Below are 24,124 nucleotides of genomic sequence, written 5' to 3'. Positions count from 1 at the left end.
CAGTTTCCTCAATCTCTCCTCCTATGACAATCCTGCCATCCCAGGGATTAGTCTGGTGAACCCTCTGTTGCGCTCCCTCAATGGCAAATACATCCTTCCTTAAATAAGGAGACTAAAACTATCCACAATACTCCAGATACAGTCTCACCAAGGCACTATACAATTGCAGCAAGACATCTTTACTCAAATCCTCTTGCGATGAAGGCCAACATACAATTTGCCTTCCAATATGCTTGCTGCACCTGCATGCTGGTCTTTAGTGACTCATGAACAAGGACATCCAGATCCTTTTGGGCATCAACACTCCCCAGCCTCTCACCATTTAACAAATACACTTATTCACATTATATTCCATCTGCCATGCTTTTGCCCATTCACTTAGGGGTTCCAAGTCCCCTTGACATCTCCTTACATCCTCTTCACAACTTATATTCCCACCTAATTTTGTGTCTTCTGCAAATTTGGAAATATTATATTTGGTCCCCACATCCAAATCATTTATATAGATTGTATGACTAAATGACTCAATGGCTAAATTGCCACGGAAAACCTACAAAATGTGTGGAAAGCTTTATGCATAATGAATGACTAGCGCTGTTTGTTCATTGTTGATTGCAAAATCTATTTATTTTATTACTTAAAATCATTGTCTTTTTCAAATTTAAAGGAGATTACTTACAGTTGAATTACATAGAAGTATCTGATGCTAGATTAATTCCAAATAGAAAATGACTTGATTTTTTTCCCTTGGAGATGGAAGGTATATTTATTTATGAACATGAAAAGGTTGGCATCCATTTTATACTTTATGGTGATTTTGGCAGGCTGGTCCTTCAGTTGACACTGAAGATTACTGCCTACTTAATCAATTAAGAGAGCTGGTAAAAACTATTTTGTTCAGCATCTAATGCCTCCCCAGCTAAACATGATTAGCATTTTATCCAAACACTATTTTAAAATTTCTGTTCCATTAATGGTCTTGGGTGGTGCCTTCATATAGCTATTAGAATGAGTCACACCTTCAACATCTCTTTCCACATTGCTTCCTTCTACTAGAATTTGTGGGGAAGCCTTTACTTCTAGGTTCCTCCTCAGCCAGGTGGTCTGTTCCAAAGAGGAGCCTGCAATGGTTCCAATGGCCTCCACTATCTTATGGGTGATATCCTAGAAAATCAAAGACATGGACAGGCCATAAATGTCACTCATTAGCACAATATAGATGCACCAAGACTGATTTATCATTAATTCATCAATTAATTAATTCACTGAACAAGTACATTTATCAGATAAAATTACTCTTACCTGAAGGTCTCTTTGGTCCTTTTTGTTTTCCAGATTGGGATTTTTCATAATGAACTCATTAAGTACTCTAGTCACAAATCAAGAACAAACTAGTATTAAAAATGCTGCCATATCCTTGGGATATCCCAACGCACTTTGCAGTCAATTAATTATTTTTGAAATGTAGTTTTTTATTGTAGGAAAACATAAAACCAAAGTCGAATAAGTAAGGCGAATAATCAATTAGTCTATCTTGGTAGTGTTGATTAAGGGAGTGATGTTCAGTAACAGTAACATCACCTATAATTCTCCTCTGGAAGTGCTAGTACTGTATTTTTGGTCATTTCTTTTTCATTCTAACTGGCTATTTTACCTTTATTAACATGAGCATTTAATGCAGATCACTGAACACCTTATTATCACCACATTATATCTAAGAGATACTCCATGCCCATTAAATTAGTTATCTCTTCAAAGAATCACAATGGGTTTGCAAGGCACACAATTGCTTCTAAACCATATAATTAGCTCTTATGTTTTACACATCTTTTAGATGAGTATTGACAGCAGGGTCAAGCTTTTCTATGTTACTAATCTGAATTTAACTGGTTTATAATTTCTCAATTCACATAACATTTGAATTCTAAGCACTTCTAAATAGTTTGATTTCACTCTATTCTCCCTCCCCCAAAACTCTTGTGTATATTTGACAGCCTGCCTCAAACAGTCAAACCTTGAAAGGCTGCCAGCTCTGGATCCACAGGTTCAATGCACGCAGCAACAACTCCAAAGTAACTACGTGTCAGGAGTTTGTAGCCATAGTACTCTATTAAATCCAATTTAGAAGCAGCATTAAAGTCCATGTTTGATCATGCAGACATAAAAATGCAATCCCTGCCTCTCTACTCCACCTGCCCTGAAGAACCTCAGTAGTCCTTCTTACCCAAGGATGAGGAATTGTGCAGGTGGGGGTAGATAAAGTTGAACGGAATCTTTCAGCAATGTCAAAAGAGATGGCCAGCTGTCTGCTAAATTCTGCACTGAAATCCTGTGAACAGAAGGTCAAGTCCAGTTAGGAAGTTGCTAATTTACACAGAGTAGCATTACAATCAAAAATTAATTATACTTTATGTTGAACTTTATGCGGGATGAGAATACACTCTCTTTTTCGAAATAACTTTCCTCTTTTTCCCAGTAGTGTCTTACCCTGCTGCCAAGAAATATTGGACAACCTGCATCCATGCTGTTAGCAGATTCGCTCACAGCAGCAGCAACATTACAATACCTTTCCTACGTATTTTACTTCCTTCCTTTTTGGAATTACCTGGTCTCCAGTTACTGATTCCTTCCAGTGAAATATCTGCAATACAGCAGCAATAGATATGCATAGACAAGCAGTAGTGACCCACGTTCCACTGCTGCACAGTACTGATCGCTGGTTCCATGCTACTAAAATTATTAGATACTTCACTTATTTTCTACGTGGGGATCTCTACTGACTGCATCATCACAGTACTTTCCTTTAGTAGAATCATAGAAAATTATACCACAAGTGGAAGCCATTCGGCCCTTCGTTTCAGTGCTCGCCGACAAGGAGCCATCCAGCTTAATCCCACTTTCCGACTCTTGGTTTGAAACCTTTTGGATTACGGCACTTCAAATGTGTATCCAAGCACTTTTTTTAAATGGAAAGAGGGTTTCTGCCCCTACTACCCTTTCAAGCAGTGAGCTCTAGAACCTTACCACCCTCCAGGTGAAAACATTTCCCAATGAATCCCCTATAAACCTCCTATCCTGAAGCTATGCCCCTGGTAAGGGATCCCTCAATCAAGGGGAACAGGGCTTTTCTGCTCACTCTATCTAGAACCCTCAATTTTATACATTTCAATTAAACAACCCTCGGTTTCCTCTGTTCCATGGAAAACAATCCTAGTATATCCAACCTTTCTATATAACAAATATTTTCCAGTCCAATATAGTCAAAAACCTCTGTATCACTTGAGTGCAATCACATTTTCCCCATAATGCGCTGACCAGAACTACACAAAGTACTACAGTTGGGGACTATTCAGTGTTTTATACAGTTCTAGCATAGCCCCCCGCTCATATATTTGGCTAATGTATCCATATGCCTTCTTGACCACCTTATTTACCTGTCCAGCTACCATCAGACATCTGTGGACATGCACTCCAAGGTCCTTCTATTCATCTATACTCCTCATTATCCTACCATTTATTGTGTATGCCCTTGCCTTTGTTAGCCTTCTCCAAATGCATTACCTCACACTTCATAAGAACATAAGAAATAGAAGCAGGAGTAGGTCTTTCAGCCCCTCAAGCCTGCCCCGCCATTCAATAAGATCATGACTGATCTGCACCAGGCCTCAACTCCTCTTTCGTGCCAGCTCCTCATATCCCTCAACTCCACGTTATTCAAAAATCTATCTCCCTCCTCTTTAAATACTTTCTGTGATCTAGCCTCCACAACTCTCTGTGGTAGAGAATTCCAGACATTCACTAACCTCTGAGAGAAGAACTTCCTTCGCATCTCAGTTTTAAATGAGTGTCCCTGTCATGAAGTTATTAATGTATATAATATTTTGGAAAATATTTTTCTTTTGAAATAGAGGCTTAGTCTGTAGGGTATGTCTTAATTGGATTAAAGCCAGTTTGTTTAGGTGCTTTGATACATACTAGTTTTGATATGTAAGAGAGATATAGTGCATTTGCATTTTTTGAATAGAGCATTCAAGTAGGGTGAAAACTTGATGCCTATCTAGCAGATACCAAGCCAAATGTTTATGTCACTAATAAAATTGGTACTATGAAAGGCGTTTTATTGTTAAAAGGTAAAGTTCAAAGAGGCTGGTGAGACAATGAGAATTTGAATTCAATCAGTAGTGGTAGGTATAACTTCAGCGGTTTTCGGGTGTGCAGAGCAGAGGCAATGTGAGTCAAAAGGCAGCTGTAAGCCTCCAACTGGCTCCACAGTGGAAGAACCTCATTTTGAATTTGTAAGGTGAAAATCCTTTCCCTGGTGTTTGGTTAAGTCACCCCACATCCTTCTAAACTCTAATGAATAAAGGCTTAGTCTGTTTAGCCATTCTTGATAAGTCAACCCTTTCATCCGAGGAATCAGCCTAGTGAATCTCTTTTGAACTGCCTCCAATGCCAGTATGTCGTTTCTCAAATACAGGGACCAAAACTGTACACAGTACACCAGGTATGGCCTCACCAATACCCTGTCCAGTTGTAACAAGACTTCCCTCTTTTAAACTCCAACCCCCTAGCAATACAGGCTTAAATTCCATTTGCCTTCTTAGTTACTTGCTGCACCTGCATGCTGACATTTTGTGTTTCATGCACAAGAACACCCAGATCCCTCTGTGCTGCACTTTTCTGGAGTCTGTCTCCATTTAAATAATAGTCTGCCTTTTGATTCTTCCAATCAAAGTGCATGACCTCACACTTTCCTACACTAGACTCCACCTGCCAAGTTTTAGTCCACTCACTCACTGTCTGTATCCCCTTGCAGATTCCTTATGTCCTCATTACAACATGCCCTCCCACCTATTTTTGTATTGTCAGCAAATTTGGATACATTACACTCTGCCCCCTCCTCCAAGTCATTAATATAGATAGCAAATAATTGAGGCCCTAGGACTGATCCTTGTGGCACTCTACTAGTTACACCTTTCCAACCTGTAAAAGACCCATTAATCCTGATTCTCTGGGCAGAATTTTCCTGTTGGCATGGGTGTGCACGCATGCATGTAAAATGCACACAGTGATGTCGGGTGAGCATCCCGACGTCACTGCGCACCATCGCCATATTTCGTTGGGTGGGCATGCGTTGTTCTCCGATGCTTGCCCGCCATTAATTAACCGGCCACTTAAGGCTCTTGAAGCGCCAATCGACGGTGATTTTTCGGTGCCGGTGCAATCTTTGGGTCGGCGAATGGGTGCAACAGGCAGGCAGGTAGCACACATAAACTTCATCCACAGATGGGATAAGAGGGCTCAATGCTCTGTCAAATATTGATGTTTCAAAGTTGCTGGTACTTGCCTGTGTGATCTGCAATACTTCAAAGTGCATACCAGGTGCTTGGTCTGGACTCACAACCTTCAGGTCAGCATTCTGCTGTGAGGAATCTTTTTTTGGGCCTGCATGTTTCAGGAAGCCTTTCCTTAGCACAGGAATGGGAACTGAACTCTCCACTGAAGGCACCTCCTCTGAGGAGGAAGGGAGGGCTAGAAGGGGGAGGAGGCCAGGAGTGAAAGTTCAGCCTCCAGGGAAGCCACCTTTGGGAGGTCAGGCGCAACCACAAGGGGTGCAGGGCAAAGAGGTAAGTCCAAGGCAGAAGGGGCCACAGAAGACGCCACTAGCCTGCTGCCAGGTATACAGGTGGCGAAGCAGCTGCCTCAATATGTCTGAGGTGCAGTGCCGAAGGAGGTTCCGTCTCTCAAGGGAGATAGTCAACTATACCTGTCAGATGATTGGGCCTGAGATCTCCGCGACCTATGTGGGTGGACACCCCGTGCCAGTGACTCTAAAATTCACAGCTGCCCTCAATTTCTATTCCTCTGGCTCCTTCCAGGGGTCGGTGGATGATCCTTGCTGTGTCTCCCAATCAGCTGACCACACTTGTGTCAAGCAGGTTACAGACGCTCTGTTCAGGTGTGCATTGACCTTCATCCACTATCGTGGGGGCCAGGCAAGTCAGGCACAGAGAGCCAGAGGCTTTGCGGCCATTGCTGGCTTCCCCCGTGTCCAGGGTGCAGTAGACTGTACACATGTGGCCATCAAGGCGCCAGCAGGTGAGCCCAGTACCTTCAACAGGAAGGGATTCCACTCCATGAACGTGCAGATAGTGTGTGATCACAGGATGCTGATTCTACAAGTCTGTGCAAGGTACCCAGGCAGCTCCCATGACGCCTACATCCTCAGACACTCCCAGGTGCCAGGGCTCTTCAGTGCTCCAGCCCGGCTGGAGGGATGGCTGCTGGGTGACAAGGGCTATCCCCTTCGAAAATGGCTCAGGACACCTCTCTGCCATTCAAGAACAGAAGCTGAGCAGCGGTACAATAGGAGCCATGCCTCCACAAGGGCTGTGGTGGAGAGAGCCATTGGTTTTCTCAAGATGCGCTTCCGATGCCTGGATCGCTTAGGGGGTGCACGGCAGTACTCCACAGATCGTGTGTTGATGATAGTGGTTGCATGCTGCACTCTCCATAATTTTGCGCTGGAGAGGAATACAGTTAACATTTTGAGTCCGTATGACTCTTCAACAAAACTAAGGAAAAATAGAAAAGAGGTGAAATATAAGCTGGTTTAAGGGGGGGTGGGACAGGTAGAGCTGGATAAAGGGCCAATGATAGGTGGACATTGCCAAAAGATGTCATAGACAAAAGGACAACGAGGTGTTGACGGTGGTGATATTGTGTGGGGTGGGGGAAGGGATCGAAATAGGCTAAAAGGTAAAGATAAAACAATGGATGGAAATACATTAAAAAATATCTTATATCTTCGCTTGGCTGCGTTCTGAGGTCGCTGCATAGGCGTCATCAGCCACGATCTCTGCGGGTAGCCCTGAGGAGCCAACCCTGTAGCCTCTGTGGATCCGGGAAGACATCAGGGATTTGAGACCTGCTAAGGATAGCGGAGTCATGGACACTGCCTGGGAACCATGTGCAGACCTGCAGGATATATTTTGGTGTTTGTGATAGAGGGGTGGAGGATCGCTGAGGGTCCCCTTTATCCTCACTTGTCACACTACCAGCCTCCACATTCAAAGGATCATGCTCCACCATTTCTGCCAACTCCTGCATGATGCCACCACCAAACATATCTTCTCTTCACCCCCCCCTCCCCCCCCAGCTGCATTCCACAGGGATCGTTCGGTCTGGGACACCCTGGTCCATTCCTCCATCACCCCCTACACCTCAACGACCTCCCACTGCGCCTTCCGATGCAACTGCAAAAGGTGCAGCACATGCCCCTTTACTTCCCCCCTCCTCACCGTCCAAGGGCCCAAACACTCCTTTCAAGTGAAGCAGCATTTCACTTGCACTTCCCTCAATTTAGTCTACTACATTCGCTGCTCCCATTGCGGTTTCCACTACATTGGAGAGACCAAATGCAGACTGGGTGACCGCTTTGCGGAACACCTTTGTTCTGGCCGCAAGCATGACCCAGACCTCCCTGTTGCTTGCCATTTCAACACACCACCCTGCTCTCATGCCCACATGTCCTTGGCCTGCTGCATTGTTCCAGTGAAGTTCAATGCAAACTGGAGGAACAGCGCCTCATCTTCCGACTAGGCACTTTACAGCCTTCCGGACTGAATATTGAGTTCAACAACTTTAGATCATGAACTCTCTCCTCCATCCCCATCCCCTTTCCAATCCCCCTTTTTTCCAATAATTTATATAGATTTTTCTTTTCCCACCTATTTCTATTATTTTTAAATGTATTTTCATCCATTGTTTTAACTCTACCTTTTAGCCTATTTTGATCCCTTCCCTCCACCCCCATACCCACTAGGGCTCTGTACCTTGCTCGTCCTGCTTTCTACCCTTAATGTCACCATTAGCACATTTCTTAGATAATATCACCACCGTCAACACCTTTTTGTTCTTTTGTCTATGACATCTTTTGGCTATCTCCACCTACCACTGGCCTTCTATCCAGCTCTACTTGTCCCACCCCACCCTTAAACCAGCTTATATTTCACCTTTCTATTTTTCCTTAGTTCTGTTCAAGAGTCATACGGACTCGAGATGTTAACTGTGTTCCTCTCCGCAGATACTGTCAAACCTGCTGAGTTTTTAAGGTAATTTTGTTTTTGTTTTGTATCAAATGAGGCCATGTGGGTTGAGCTCAGGAATAAAAAGGGGGCAGCCACACTACGGTAGGCATGGGGGGTGTACTATAGACCCCCAAATAGTTAGTGAGAGAGTGAGAGAGAAATCTAGAGCCCCCTGGTTATCGAAAGTAAGATAAAGCAGAAAAAGAAAGCTTATGACCATCACATAAAACTTAGTGCTGTAGAACACCTAGAGGAATATAGAAAGTACAGGAGTGAAGTAAAAAAGGTAAGCAAAGAGAGGATATGAAAAAATATTGGCAGGTAAAATTATGAGCAAGAGAATAACTAAGGAAAGGGGAGAGCCAATCAGAGATGTATATGGTAACTTGTGCTTTGATACTGAAGATGTGGGCAGGGTTTCTCAATGGATACTTTGTCTCTATCTTCACTAAAGAGAGGGATGAAACAGATCACAGAATCACAGTACAGAAGAGGCCTTTCGGCCCATCGAGTCTCCACCAACACGTGAGAAGCACCTGACCTATCTACCTAATCTTATTTACCAGCACTTGGCCTATAGTCTTGAATGTTACGACATGCCAAGTGCTGATCCAGGTACTTTTCAAAGGATGTGAGGCAACCTGCCTCCACCACCCTCCCAGGTAGTGCATTCCAGACAGTCACCGCCCTCTGGGTAAAAACGTTTTTCCTCACATCCCCCTAAACCTCCTGCCCCTCACCTTGAACTTATGCCCCCTTGTGACTAACCCTTCAACTAAGGGGAACAGCTGCTCCCTATCCACCCTGTCCATGCCCCTCATAATCTTGTACACCTCGATCAGGTCACCCTTCAGTCTTCTCTGCTCCAACGAAAACAACCCAAGTCTATCCAACGTCTCTTCATAACTTAAATGTTTCATCCCAGGTAACATGCTGGTGAATCTTCTCTGCACCCCATCCAGTGCAATCACATCCTTCCTATAATGTGGCGACCAGAACTGCACACAGTACTCCAGCTGTGGCTTCACCAAGGTTCTATGCAAGTCCAACGTGACCTCCCTACTTTTGTAATCTATGCCTCAATTGATAAAGACAAGTGTCCCATATGCCTTTTTCACCACCCCACTAACATGCCCCCCCTGCCTTCAGAGATCTATGGACACACACGCCAAGGTCCCTTTGTTCCTCAGAACTTCCTAGTGCCATGCCGTTCATTGAATACTTCCTTGTCAAATTACTCCCTCCAAAGTGTATCACCTCACACTTTTCAGGGTTAAATTCCATCTGCCACTTATCTGCCCATTTGACCATCCCATCTATATCTTCCTGTAGCCCAAGACACTCAACTTCACTGTTAACCACCCGGCCAATCTTTGTATCATCAGCAAACTTACTAATCCTACCCCCCGGCATAGTCATCTACTACGTTTATATAAATGACAAATAATAGGGGACCCAGCACAGATCCCTGTGGTACGCCACTGGACACTGGCTTCCAGTCACTAAAGCATCCTTCTGTCATCACCCTCTGCCTCCTACAACTAAGCCAATTTTGAATCCACATTGTCAAATTACCCTGCATCCCATGTGCATTTGCCTTCTTTATAAAAACAAAAAAACTGCGGATGCTGGAAATCCAAAACAAAAACAGAATTACCTGGAAAAACTCAGCAGGTCTGGCAGCGTCGGCGGAGAAGAAAAGAGTTGACGTTTCGAGTCCTCATGACCCTTCGACAGAACTGGCGAAGGGTCATGAGGACTCGAAACGTCAACTCTTTTCTTCTCCGCCGATGCTGCCAGACCTGCTGAGTTTTTCCAGGTAATTCTGTTTTTGTTTTGCCTTCTTTATAAGTCTCCCATGTGGGACTTTGTCAGAGGCTTTGCTGAAATCCAGATAAACTACATCAACTGCACTACCCTCATCTACACACCAGGTCACCTCCTCAAAAAATTCAATCAAATTTGTTAGGCATGACCTCCCTCTGACAAAGCTATGCTGACTATCCCTAATCAAACTTTGCCTCTCCAAGTGGAGATAGATACTCTCCTTCAGAACTTTCTCAAATAATTTCCCTACCACTGACGTGAGACTCACTGGCCTGTAGTTCCCTGGCTTATCTCTGCAACCCTTCTTAAATTGTGGAACCACATTAGCTGTTCTCCAGTCCTCTGGCACCTCCCCCGTGGCCAGAGAGGAATTAAAAATTTGGGTCAGAGCCCCTTGAATCTCCTCCCTTGCCTCCCTCAGCAGTCTGGGACACAAATCATCCGGATCGGGAGATTTGTTCACTTTTAAGCCTGCCAACACCAACAATACCTTGATAAAAGCAAAAAACTGCGGATGCTGGAAATCCAAAACAAAAACAGAATTACCTGGAAAAACTCAGCAGGTCTGGCAGCATCGGCGGAGAAGAAAAGAGTTGACGTTTCGAGTCCTCATGACCCTTCGACAGAACTGATTGAATGTTAGAAGAGGGGTGAAATATATGCTGGTTTAAGGTTGGGGGGTGGGGGGAAGAGAAGTGGGGGGGGGGTGGTGTGGTGTGGTTGTAGGGACAAGCAAGCAGTGATAGGAGCAGATAATCAAAAGATGTCACAATGGAACAAAGAAGTGTTGAAGGTGGTGATATTATCTAAACAAATGTGCTAATTAAGAATGGATCGCAGGGCACTCAAGGTACAGCTCTTGTGGGGGTGGGGTGGAAAGACTAGCCCGGCATAGAAGATTTAAAAATAATGGAAATAGGTGGGAAAAGAAAAATCTATATAAATTATTGGAAAAAATAAAAGGAAGGGGGAAAAAATGAAAAGGGGGTGGGGATGGAGGAGGGAGTTCAAGATCTAAAGTTGTTGAATTCAATATTCAGTCCGGAAGGCTGTAAAGTGCCTAGTCGGAAGATGAGGTGCTGTTCCTCCAGTTTGCGTTGGGCTTTACTGGAACAATGCAGCAAGCCAAGGACAGACATGTGGGCAAGAGAGCAGGGTGGAGTGTTAAAATGGCAAGCGACGGGGAGGTTTGGGTCATTCTTGCGGACAGACCGCAGGTGTTCTGCAAAGCGGTCGCCCAGTTTACGTTTGGTCTCTCCAATGTAGAGGAGACCGCATTGAGAGCAACGAATGCAGTAGAGTAAGTTGGGGGAAATGCAAGTGAAATGCTGCTTCACTTGAAAGGAGTGTTTAGGCCCTTGGAAGGTGAGGAGAGAGGAAGTGAAGAGGCAGGTGTTGCATCTTTTGCGTGGGCATGGGGAGGTGCCATAGGTAGGGGTTGAGGAGTATGGGGTGATGGAGGAGTGGACCAGGGTGTCCCGGAGGGAACGATCCCTATGGAATGCCACCAGGGGGGCGGTGAGGGTAAGATGTGTTTGGTGGTGGCATCATGCTGGAGTTGGCGGAAATGGCGGAGGACGATCCTTTGAATGCGGAGGCTGGTGGGGTGATAAGTGAGGACAAGGGGGACCCTATCATGTTTCTGGGAGGGAGGAGAAGGCATGAGGGCGGATGCACGGGAGATCGGCCGGACACGGTTGAGGGCCCTGTCAACGACCGTGGGTGGAAAACCTTGGTTAAGGAAGAAGGAGGACATGTCAGAGGAACTGTTTTTGAAGGTAGCATCATCAGAACAGATGCGACGGAGGCGAAGGAACTGAGAGAATGGGATGGAGTCCTTACAGGAAGCGGGGTGTGAGGAGCTGTAGTCGAGGTAGCTGTGGGAGTCGTTAGGCTTGTAATGGATATTGGTAGACAGTCTATTGCCAGAAATTGAGACAGAGAGGTCAAGGAAGGGAAGGGAAGTGTCAGAGATGGACCATGTGAAAATGATGGAGGAGTGGAGATTGGAAGCAAAATTAATAAACTTTTCCAAGTCCCGACAAGAGCATGAAGCAGCACGGAAGTAATCATCAATGTATCGGAGAAAGAGTTGTGGGAGGGGGCCAGAGTAGGACTGGAACAAGGAATGTTCCACATACCCCATAAAGAGACAGGCATAGCTGGGGCCCATGCGGGTAATATATCACCACCTTCAACACTTCTTTGTTCTATTGTCTGTGACATCTTTTGATTATCTGCTCCTATCACTGCTTGCTTGTCCCTATAACCACACCACCGCTCCCCCCCCACTTCTCTTCCCACAGACCCCCGACCTTAAACCAGCATATATTTCACCCCTCTTCTAACATTCAATCAGTTCTGTCGAAGGGTCATGAGGACTCGAAACATCAACTCTTTTTTTCTCCGCCGATGCTGCCAGACCTGCTGAGTTTTCCAAGGTAATTCTGTTTTTGTTTTGGACCACCAATACCTTGTCACTCCCTATATCAAGAACCTCACAGTCTCTTTCCCCGAGTTCCATACCTTCATCCTCATTCTCTTGGGTGAAGACTGACGTGAAGTATTCATTCAACACTCTAGCGATGTCCTCTGGCTCCACCCATAGCTTGCCCACTTGGTCCTTAATTGGCCCTACTCTTTCCCTGGTTATCCCCTTCCCATTGATATACTTATAGAATATCTTGGGATTTTCCTTACTTTTACCAGCCAGAGCTTTCTCATATCCCCTCTTTGCTCTCCTAATTGCTTTCTTAAGCTCCACCCTGCACTGTCTGTACTCCACTAACGCCTCTGCTGATTTGCTTCCCTTGTACCTACTAAAAGCCTCTCTTTTCCTTTTCATCATATCCTGAATATCTCTGGTCATCCATGGTTCTCTGGGCTTGTTACTCCTTCTTATCACCTTAGAGGGAACATGTTGAGCCTGTACCCTCCCCATTTCCTTTTTAAACACCCCCCACTGTTCCTCTGTAGATTTCCCCACAAGTAACTGTTCCTAGTCTTCCTTGGCCAGATCCTGCCTTATTTTACTAAAATCCACTCTCCCCCAATTCAAAACTTTTTTTGCAACTTGTCGATTTCTTTGCCCATAACAAACTTAACAGATATTCTAGTTAAAGAGGAGGAGTGTGAAGTATTAGATGCAATAAGCATACTGAGAGAGGACGTACTGGAGGGACACCAGAGGACCCAAAAAGCCTCCTGGAGAAAGCTGAATGTAGTGCAGCTTTGAAGGACTTGGGACTGCGGGAAGAGTTCCAGGCACTGGAGCAAGTGCCCATTACTGATGCCATTTCCATCCAGGCATATTGGGAGCAACTCAAGTCCGCTGTCCTAGGCACCTGTGCACAGACTATTGGGTTTGCGCCACGATGAAGCCAGGGCTTGTTTGACAGCAATGACACTGCAATCCGTGATCTCCTCGCAGGAAAGCGAGCAGCCTTCATCTCCTGGCAAAGTCTCCCAAGTACCTGGTGAATAATGGCAGTGTACCACCAACTGAAGGCTGAGGTCCAGTGAAGCATTCCAGACATGAAGAAAAACTGGTGGGTGGAGAAGGCACAGGAGATTCAGGCCTACGCCAGCACGACATGCACAACTTCCTCCAGGCTACTACGATGATCCTGGACCCCACTTGACCAGACAAAACCCTCTCCAGTCACAGGTTCCCAGCTGCTCAAGGATGACAATGCCATCCGTCTGCGTTGGAAGAAACACTTCAAACTGCTCCTCCATCGGGACTTCACCATATCGGAGGAGACCCTCCAAACCATCCTACATCATCCTGTGGGGGATTCACTTGGCGATCCACCAACCATCGATGAGTTTAAGCAGGCCATCCAGCAGATGGAAACCAACTAAGCTTGTGGGTCAGACGGTATATCCGAAGAGGTCGACCATGCTGGCAGCTATCAGCCAAGGTCACGACTCCAGCCCAGTTCATCCTCCACCTCTGAGATGAAGAGGACATACCCTGGGATTTCAAAAATGCGACCATCATTACTATCCACAAGAAATGGGAAAAATCTGATTGTGAAAACTACAGGAAGAATTCCCTCCTGTCCATCGTGGGTAAGATCCTGGCCCACATCCTCATGAATCGCCTTCGTCTGGTCACTGGGGAGATCCTCCCGGAAACCCAGTGTGGCTTCCAACCATCCCGGAATGCTGTGGACATGCTCTTTTTGACTAAGCAGATCCAGGAAAAATGTTGGGAGCAAAATCAAGAATTGTTCCTCATCTTCATCGACCTGACCAAGGCGTTTGATTCTATAAATCACGAAGCTCTATGGATTGTCCTCCAATGCTTTGATTGCCTATTGAAGTTTGTCACCGTCCTGAAACTCCTGTATGAGAACATGACAGTCACCATCCTGAGTGGAGGATCTGAAACTGACACTTTCACATCTGCACTGGGATCAAACAAGGTTGTGATCTTCCCCACCTTGTTCACTGTTTACCTGACCGTCCCCTCATCCAAAATGACCTATCACCTGGTCTTTACTGCTGGTGTCAGCATTAAAGAGTTTCCTGTATGGACAGAAGCTTGGTCGCTTCTGGGCAAAAACAAAACTCACCACGATGGACATCCATGACCTTCAGTTTGTGGATGACTGCTGTGTGATGGCTCACTCTGTACAGGACATGCAAAGGACACTTGATCTCTTCAATGCCTCATATAAGAGGCTTAGCTTGTCCTTAAACATTGCCAAGACGGAGGTTCTTCACCAACCATCCCCGGGCCAGTTGAGCATCCCCTGCGCCATTCACATAGATGGGGTGGCTCTGGAGTATGCGCAATACTTCCCTTATCCCAGCAGCCAGCTCTCCCAAGGGACTACCATCGATGAGGAAGTCCAACACCATGTCAACTGTGCTAGACCTTTGCAAGTCAACAAAGGTTCTGGTTTATAAGGCCATTGTGTTGACCACCCTCCTCTACTGCAGCGAAACATGGACTGTCTACCAACGTCACATTAAGATCCTTGAGAGCTTCCATCCGCGGTGCTTGCGTCGAATCCTGGGGATCCAATGGGAAGACCGTGGACTAACACGAGCGTCCTCCATGAAGCTGAGTCTACCAGTATTGGAGCCCTGTTCCTGTGGAATCAACTCTGATGGACGGGCCATTGCATCCGGATAGCTGAAAACGGCCTCCCTCGGCAGGTTCTCTTCTCACAGTTCTCCGTTGGCCAATGTTCAAAGGGCGGCCAAAGGAAAAGGTATATGGAGGCATTAACACCACTGACTAGGAGGAGAATGCTGCCGATCCTTGGCATGACACCACCTGGTCCATCAAGGTGCAGGTCACTTCAAGGCTCAGTGACTCAACGGCAAGGCGGAACATCGCCGACAGAGAAGGAGGAAGCCAATCAGGGGCTGTGATCAGGCACTCCTCTGTGCAACAACATGCCCCAATTGAGGAAGAACATCCAGAAATGGGCTCCTTTGTCATCTGAAGTCTCACCAAGCCTGACGGGTGTCAACCTTGATTCCGAGGGACCACCATCAATGACCATTATTTAAACAGGGTTTGAGGGACCAAAAAATTATAGGCTATTTAGTCCGACTACTATGGTGGGCAAATTATTAGAAACAATTCTGAGGGACAGAGTAAACTGTCACTTGGAATGGAACGGAATGGATTAATCAGCATGGTTTTGTTAGTTGAAGATCATGTCTTACTAATTTAATTGAATTTTTTGAGGAAGTAACAAGGAGGATTGATGAGGGTAGTGCAGCGGATGTTATCAACATGAATTTTAGTAAGGCATTTGATAAGGTCCCATGTAGCAGACTGGTCAGAAAAGTAAAAGCCCATGGGATACAGGGGAATGTGGCGAGTTGACTTCAAAATTGGCTCAGCAACAGGAAACAAAGGATAATGGTTGACAGATGTTTTTGCGAATGGAAAACGGTTTCCAGTGGCGTTCCACAGGGCTCAGTGTTGGGGCCCTTGCTGTTTGTTTTATATATGAATGATTTGTACTTAAACGTGGGTGGCATGATTGGGAAATTTGAAGATGACACAAAAATTGGCAGTGTAGTTGATAATGAAAATGATAACTTGTCTCCAGAATGATAACAACGGTTTGGTTGAGCGGGTAGAAAAGTGGCAGATGGAGTTCAATCGGAGAAGTGTGAGGTAATGCATTTGGGGAGGGCAAACAAAGCAAGGGAATATACAATAAGTGGGAGAATATTGGGAGGAATAGATGAAGTGAGAGATCTTGGTGTGCATGTTCACAGGTCCCTGAAGGTGGCAGGACAGATGGATAGAGTAGTAAAGAAAGCATATGGAATGCTTTCCTTTTTTGAAAAAGGTTTAGAATACAAAAGCAGAGATGTAATGATGGACCTGTGTAAAATGCTGGCTACTCCACAGCTAGAATTCTGCGTACAGTTCTGGTCACCACATTACAAGAAGGATGTAATTGCTTTCGAGGGAGAGTACAGAGATTTACAAGAATGGTCAATAGTAACCCCCAGGATGTTGATAGTGAGATAGTTGATGGATTGGTTTTAATTTTCCAAAATTCTCTAGATTCAGGAAAGGTTCCATTGGATTGGAAAATAGCAAATGTAAGTCCTTTAATCAAAGAGGGAGGGAGACAGAAAGAAGGAAACTACAGGCCAGTTGGCCTAACATCTCACAGGGAAAACATTAGAAGCTATTATTAAAGGTGTCATAGCAGGGCACTTAGAAAAATTCAAGGCAGAGTCAACATGGTTTTTTGAATGGGAAATCATGTTTAACCAATTTACTGGAGTTCTTTGAAGGAATCACAGGTGCTGTGGATAAAGGGGAACTGGTGGATTAGATTTCCAGAAGGCATTTGATAAGGTGCCACATCAAAGGTTGTTGTAGAAAATAAAAGCTCATATTGTAGGGGTAACATATTGGCATGGATAAAAGATTGGCTAGCTAACAGGAAGCAAAGAGTTGGCATAAATGGATCTTTTTGTGGTTGGCAGGATGTGACGAGTGGTGCGCCACAGGGATCAGTGCTGGGAACTCAACTTTTTACAATATTGAAGATGACATAATATGTTTCCTCTTGTGGGTCACACAGTAGAACTAGGTGTCACTGTTTAAAAATAAGGGGTCGTTCATTTAAGACAGGGATGAGGAGAAATTTTTTCTCTCAGAGGGGTCATGACTCTTTGAACTCTCTTCCTCAAAAGGCGGTGGAAGCAGAGTCTTTGAATATTTTCAAGGCAGAGCTATATAGATTCTTGGTTAACAAAGGGGTGAAAGATTATCGGGGGTAGGCAGGAATGTAGGGTTGAGGTTACAATCAGATCAGCCGTGATCTTATTGAATGGCGGAGCAGGCTTGAGGGGCTGGGTGGCCTACTCCTGTCCCTAATTGGTATGTCCTTGCCACTTCCTCACGCTGGGTACCATATTTAAAGTGCAACCAAGCACACAACTCTCAGTGCTTCCAGCCCAGGTCTTCCCTGAAAGGCAAGAAAGCTGTAGCCGCCCCCCACCCCCAATTCAGTGTCGCATCGCTGGAACACCTTTTGGGTGCCGTGGAGGCCTGCCGTGATGTCCTTTGTTCTGGCCGCAGGAGGGGCAGCAACATCACCAATCCAGTGGTCAGTGCCAAAGCTGCCCCCAAGAGGTCGGCCAACCAGTGCAGAAAGAGGATTAATGATCCATCCATGCTGCTGGGTAAATCAACCATCTCAACACTGTAAACTCACACACTCAAGTCCATCACATATTCACTGGCATCTCACTCACTGCCAGCTCAAGGGACATCACCACTCACTCTCTCAAACACACCCTCACATCTCCATCTGGCCTCCTCTCCTCTAGTGATTGCCTCCTCATCCCACTCATGGCTCCACTCAACACACACGTATGCCTGGCATCCTTCTCATTTGGCCAGGCATTCGACTTGCTCACACCTCTTCATCTGTCTTCATGCAGGACAAAATCATGCACAATAAAAGGGAAAGGTCTCAGGCTAGTGCTGGACATCAGGTCTTCATTCCCTTCGAAGACTGTGCGTTACAGCTGGCCGGAGAAGACATGGACCATTCCTGCAGAGACGATGTAGTCGGCGCCTAGCATCCAAGTGGGGATCATGCACCAGATCGCCCCTCTGGCAACTCAACTGTGAGTCCATTGTTCTGTGTACCACAGCAGCAATGTACTAATAATCTCAAACTTACTCTCCAGGCACATCTGCCACATCGCCCTCAGGCAACCTACGCCCTCAACTCCAATGCTGACAGCACCTCGGATATGGACCCTGAAGACAGCATCCTTAAAGACCCATCACGGCGCTCACCCACACCCTCCACCAAACGCAGTGACACAAACCTTGGTGGGACCTAAGAGTACAGCAGGCTCGGGTTCACAATCTGTTGAGCACAGCAGGCAGAGGCAGGGACACCTGGGGTCACCAGCACTGGGAGGACTGCTGGAGGCAAGGGATCTGCTGAGTCCGAGTCAGATAATGAGCCTCTGGACTTGGTCTTCAATCAGTTGTTGGAGCTGCAGCAACAATCAGTAGAGCAGCAGGAAGGGATGGCAGCTGCACACCTCAGATTGCAAGGCACGATGAAAGAGTCCGCCTTGAATCCGAGGTGATCACCCCATCATGCCATCGCATTGACGTCAACATTGGCAGGGTGGTGGGCGCCATAGAGATCTTGGTCTAGGACATGGGTCCTGCACTGCTGTGTGGGCTGAAATCGCTGACATCATAATTGGCTTCCAACAGTGTCAATGTGAGGGGGGGGGGTGCAGGGCAGCTTGATCTCACTCCAGCTTCCCCTTCTCCTCAAGGAGTCAGCCAGGGACCCTCAGGCATCCATAGGGAGGTGGATCAGCAGGTGCACACCCTGGGGCCATCCATCCAGGTGACTCCAGAGTGTCCGACCATCCAAATCCCCTCTTCCTGCGTACCCAGCGGCTCCAGCTCCACAGGCCGAGGAGGGTGCCACTGCCACACAGGACCCCGAAAGCAGGCCATGGGCCCTCCAAGTCTCGGCCCTCCAGAGGACATCCACCAAGATCATCACAGACAAGGTGTAGCAGTCATCAGGTTGCCTTCGCCTTCGCTGTGGATACCCTGGGAGCACCAACAAGTAGCAGCAAGGTTAGGAAGATGTAGTTGCACAGCCTGGTCATGGGTGTTAATCACTGGTGCATAATGTTCACTATTATAAATAAACTTCCAAGAATATCTCCTTGCTGATGACTCCCTATTCTGATGGGCAGTGTTCATGTCACTCAGATGTGAAACCTTGATCCCTGCACAAGATAAAGGCAGGTGTTGCAGTCCAGGGACTCCTCCCTATGTTTTGTGCAACCTTTCCAGCACACTGATGGTGCACCTTCACAGTCACTGGACACATCAGTCATGCCTGCACCTCAATGGGGCTTAATCATTGCTGCCAGAATGTCCTGGGCCGGCGGCACAGAGCCCGTCATTCTCTCTGTGTGCTCTCAGCATCTTAAGAGGTGTGACTGGCCATACTCCCCCATCTCATCAGCATCTGTGTCCAGTCTGTTCCTGGAGGGTTCAGCTCACGAAGGATGCCATGGATCAGGAGAAGTTAAAATTTCCTCGCTGCATCTCCATGATACGACTCTGTTCACAGGGTGCAAGCTAGCTGCCATTCACCAGACAGCAGTCAGACATTCACATAAGCTATGTGAGGATCTATGGAGTGTCCCCACTGCATGTCATCATCATCCTCCTGGAATGTAGGGGCTACGGACATCTGCTGTGTCTCCATGACAGGAGCCTTATCACAGATGGTACGTGTGCTGCCATCAGCCAGACAGGAGTCAAACATTCACAGATGCAATGCGAGGATCTATGGTGTCTCCTTGCTACATGTTGTCATCATCCTTCAGGAATCTAGCTCTATGAGGGCCTCCCGAGCGCGCCTGCCTCATCTAGCTAGTGCAATGCCATCACCATCATCCATGCCTTCGAGGACCTCCTCATCCCCATCCTTGTTGACATCCTCTTCATTGTAGGGGACATGCAGCTCCTCCTCAACACTGCAGCACCAGGTTGTGAAGGGCACAGCAGGTGAAGACAATGCTTGACACCCTCTGTGGACTGTACTGCAGGTTTCACCAGACTGGTCCAGGCACCGGAACCTCATCTGCAACATTCCAATGATTTGCTTCTCCAAAGTGCGAGATGCAGCATGAGCCTCATTCTACCTTGTCTCTGCTCCACACTCAGGCCGCTGTGCTACGTTAGTGTGGACTCATCTCCAAGTTGCCAGGTGCATGCCTTATAAATGCTGTTGTGCCTGGATGATCCAGCACGGGGAATGATTCCAGCGAGCAGGGCTAATGTAGATGCATTAAAATTAAGTTCCTTACATTTGGCAGCGGGTAAGGCAGCTTGCCACTGATGGGTGGATCAGACTATCATAAACTGGTTTCACGATAGAGTGAAACTGATTTTTGGCCTTCCTGCCATATTGTCCGCTCACTCCCACCATGATACCCGATGCCAACAGGCACAGAAAATTCCACCTAATGTATTACTGAATCAGTGCAAAACTTGTCTAGAAAAACAGGTTAAGGGAAATTTAAGGTTTTGTAAATACCATTTTTTTTAAAAAAAGAACACATTTCGTTCTTTGAAACAAGTATCTAAATTGAAAGACCTTTAAAGACAGACAAGAGGAAAACATAGCATGTGGTCTGGTTTTATGTTCACTTTCACTGCAATTGCCAACTCACCCTCCCACCTCAGCCTGTTGGTCAAACTAGTTTTAAAAACAGGAGTTAGGACTGTGCATGTAATTGCTTCTGTGGTACAGACAAGGCATCAGACTCAATTAGTGGCAGAGGGTCAACCACGTTCATCATAGTAACTCTGCTGTAAAAAAGGCACAAAATTAAATATATTCTTGATGTGGGTGTTGCTGGCATTTATTGCCGATCCTTAACTGCTCTTGAAAAGATGGCGCTGAGCCACTTTCTTGAATATGAAGGCTTGTTAGACAATTTCAGAGAGTAGTTAAGAGTCAACTGCTTTGCTCTGGTTCCATAGTCACACAGAAGCCCAACCAGATAAGCACAGCACATTTCCGTCCATGAAGGAGAATACTAAACCAGATAAATTTCATGATCACTAATACTGAACCAGTTTTTTATTTCAGATTTTATTTATCAATTGAACTTAAATTTCTCAGCCATGGTGGGATTTGAACATATAGTTAGATCACTAGCCCTGGCTCCTGGATTACTAGTCTATTAACATAACCATGATGCAACCATACCCAGATACATAATCCAGATGTATTGCTTTTATTTTGCTGATGAAAATCTAAAATAAATTGCCGACGCCTAGAATCGTCCTAAAACTAAAGATCTTCACATGGCTTTAATCTGACTGGATTAAACTGAAGTCCTTCATCAGGAAAACTGATTTGCATCCCACAAATTGTATAGGAATGTTCTGGATAGTAAGGGATATATACAGTACAATTGAAGCACATTACCTTTGTACATATGCATAGAAAAACTGCAGCATACAAACTTCCAGTGGGAGCTGTTTCTGAAACATAAAACACTTGTAAGACAAATTGCCTAATTATAAATAGAAGTTTCTTGTATCTTTTTTAAATAAGTAACCTTTGGTCATCACCACACGCTGACTGCCACATGCCTTTACCATGTCTGCAATGCCCACTGGTGCTCCACTGTACAAATGAGTATTTTAATGTACTCAATTGCCAAAGAACCACCAAGCAGATAAGGTAAGCCACAAACAATGTACATCATTATGTAGAGGTTGAGTATAATGAGAAAGAAGAGCCTGACATTCTAAGATAAGCTAGAAAATACAAAGAGATTGGTGTACAGGAAATGATCCAAATCTAACATGATGTACAACTTAGAATTCAACTTAAAGGCTCAAAGAAGATAGGTAAGAAATTAAACCGAAAACAGTCGTAAAATGCCCCAGATGCTGAAAATCTGAAGTTAACAAGGAAAATGCTAGAAACACTCAGCGTGTCAGGTAGCATCTGTGAAGAGAGATAAAGAGAGTAACCAGCTGGATTTTTGGTCCCCAACAGGATTGGGATCAGTGCTGGGTGGGAGCTAAAAATAGCAGCGCTGGCCAGTTCCCTGCTTCTGTCCCACCTCCGGGCCATTTTTGCAGAGGTGCAATTGGGAGTGCGGCAGTAGGGGTAACTCCCCGACCCACCCCCCCCAAACCAACTGGTCCTTCTGTCCTTGTACAGTCTAGGTATAGAGTAGGAGGGGGAGGAATCTCTGAAAACCGTTCAGGCGAACTTCCTTGCCCAGTGTTTCTCGGTCCAACCAGGAAGGAGGCATTTGTGAATCTGGTGCCGGGGAGTGAGGTACAATCTAGGAAACTCTCAACCTCCCTGATGCTGAGCAGTGATTCCAACTGCCTCCCTCAAGCTCGGAAACCCTGACCACGAGCTCAAGCACCTGGAGGCACTGCCTACACACATGGTCCCAAAGACTCAACGTGTCTTGAAGTTCGCACATGACACTGGAATTGCAAACAACAGGTGTCAGTTACCCATCCATGATGTAATAAACATTTTCTAAACCTTCATGTAGAATCTAGCTACTTCTTTTTTTAATCTATTTATTTTAGATAATGCCTTTAGACCTGCTCTGAGCTTATATTCTTAGTATTAATTGTTATATTTATCCTGATTGAAATTTTTAAATTCATGTCTCTTAGTTTAAACCTTCGCTAGAGTTCAGAGAGAGATCAAAAAGAGAAATATTCACTATCTAATCACTTAACTGCTTTCCTAATCACAGTTCTTTTTTTGGACAAGTGCTGGTAATGGTTCTGTTGTCATTAAGAGTTTCACTAGGCCCATCTTTTGTTTCTCTACTTCTTCTATCACCGCTCTCTTTTGCCTTGTGCCATCACATAATTTAATCACTCCTGCTTTCCACCACCTCCTTCCACCCCTTTATTTGTCTCTGTACTTGCCTACAATCATTTAAATCTTCAACTTCCAGCTCTGATGAAAAGTGTCTGATGTCAAATGTTAACTTGGTTTCTCAATTCAGAGATGCTGCCTGACTTGCTGAGTATTTCCAGCATTTTCTGTTTTATACAGACAACAGTTTGGTTTCAGAATTATTCAGAAAAGAAGAATTTACATTATATAGCATATTTAATAGTAGAAATCTCCCAAGGCACTTCATAAATAAGCACAGGGGAAATGGACACCAACCAAAATGAGAAACTAGAAAGGGGTGACTCAAAAGAGATTTTTAAAGGCAGAGAGAGAGAGAGCGAGAGAGATGAGAATGAGATAGAAGCTATTATTAAAGATGTTATAGTTAGAAGCTATTATTAAAGATGTTATAGCAGGGCACCTAGAAAAATTTAAGGCAATCAGACAGAGTCAACATGGTTTGTAAAAGGGAAATCATGTTTAACCAATTTATTGGAGTTCTTTGAAGGAGTCATATGTGCTGTGGAAAAAGGGGAACCAGTGGATGTACTGTACTTAGATTTTCAAAAGACATTTGATAAAGTGTCACATCAAAAGTTACTGCAGAAAATAAAAGTTCATGGTCTAGGGCGTAACATATTGGCATGGATGGAAGATTGGCTAGCTAACAGGAAGCAGAGAGTTGGCGTAAATGGGTCTTCTGGTTGGCAGGATGTGACGAGTGGTGTGTCACAGGGATCAGTGCTGGGACCTCAACTTTTTACAACTTATATAAATGACTTGGATGAGACCGAAGAAATGGTTGCTAAATTTGCTGATGACACTAAGATAGATAGGGAAGTAAATTGTGAAGGAGGCTACAAAGAAACATAGATAGATTAAGTGAGTGGGCAAAGGTCTGGCAAATGGAGTATAATGTGGGCAAATGTGAAATCATTCATTTTGGCAGGATGAATAAAAAAGCTTATTATCTAAATGGTGAGAAATTGCAGAGCTCTGAGAATGAGAGGGACCTGGGTGTCTGAGTGCATGAATCACAAAATGCAAGTTTTTTTAAAATCTGTTCATGGCTAGGTCAGCATTTATTGCCCAACCCTTGTTGCACTTCAGAAGGTGGTGGTGAGCTGCCTTCTTCAACCGCTGCAGTCCATGTGGTTTGGGTACAATGCTGTTAGAAAGGGAGTTCCAGGATTTTGACCCAGCGACAGTGAAGGTCCCTAGGTCGATGCCAGGTGGTCCATTCAGTTTCATTCCTTT

At 45.3% G+C, this 24,124-nt stretch overlaps 1 protein-coding gene across 3 annotated transcripts in view; it reads right to left on the bottom strand.

Annotated features, from left to right (window-relative positions):
- Positions 1-24,124, bottom strand: part of dop1a (DOP1 leucine zipper like protein A) — a 355,194-nt gene that overhangs the window by 70,899 nt on the left and 260,171 nt on the right. For 2 of the 3 annotated variants that reach the window (XM_041213315.1, XM_041213331.1), the window contains 4 exons: positions 21,413-21,468; positions 2,225-2,329; positions 1,303-1,369; positions 1,020-1,164 (listed from right to left, as the gene is read on the bottom strand). In XM_041213315.1, the coding sequence (XP_041069249.1) occupies positions 1,020-1,164; positions 1,303-1,369; positions 2,225-2,329; positions 21,413-21,468 (373 nt within the window). The remainder of the gene's footprint in view (positions 1-1,019; positions 1,165-1,302; positions 1,370-2,224; positions 2,330-21,412; positions 21,469-24,124) is intronic. The other variant, XM_041213322.1, reaches the window with a different exon arrangement.

The sequence above is a fragment of the Carcharodon carcharias genome, chromosome 2 (genome assembly GCF_017639515.1).
Source record: "Carcharodon carcharias isolate sCarCar2 chromosome 2, sCarCar2.pri, whole genome shotgun sequence".
Lineage (NCBI taxonomy): Eukaryota > Metazoa > Chordata > Chondrichthyes > Lamniformes > Lamnidae > Carcharodon > Carcharodon carcharias.
The sequence above is the reverse complement of the archived record's forward strand: the minus strand, read 5'-3'. Positions and strand labels throughout refer to the sequence as shown.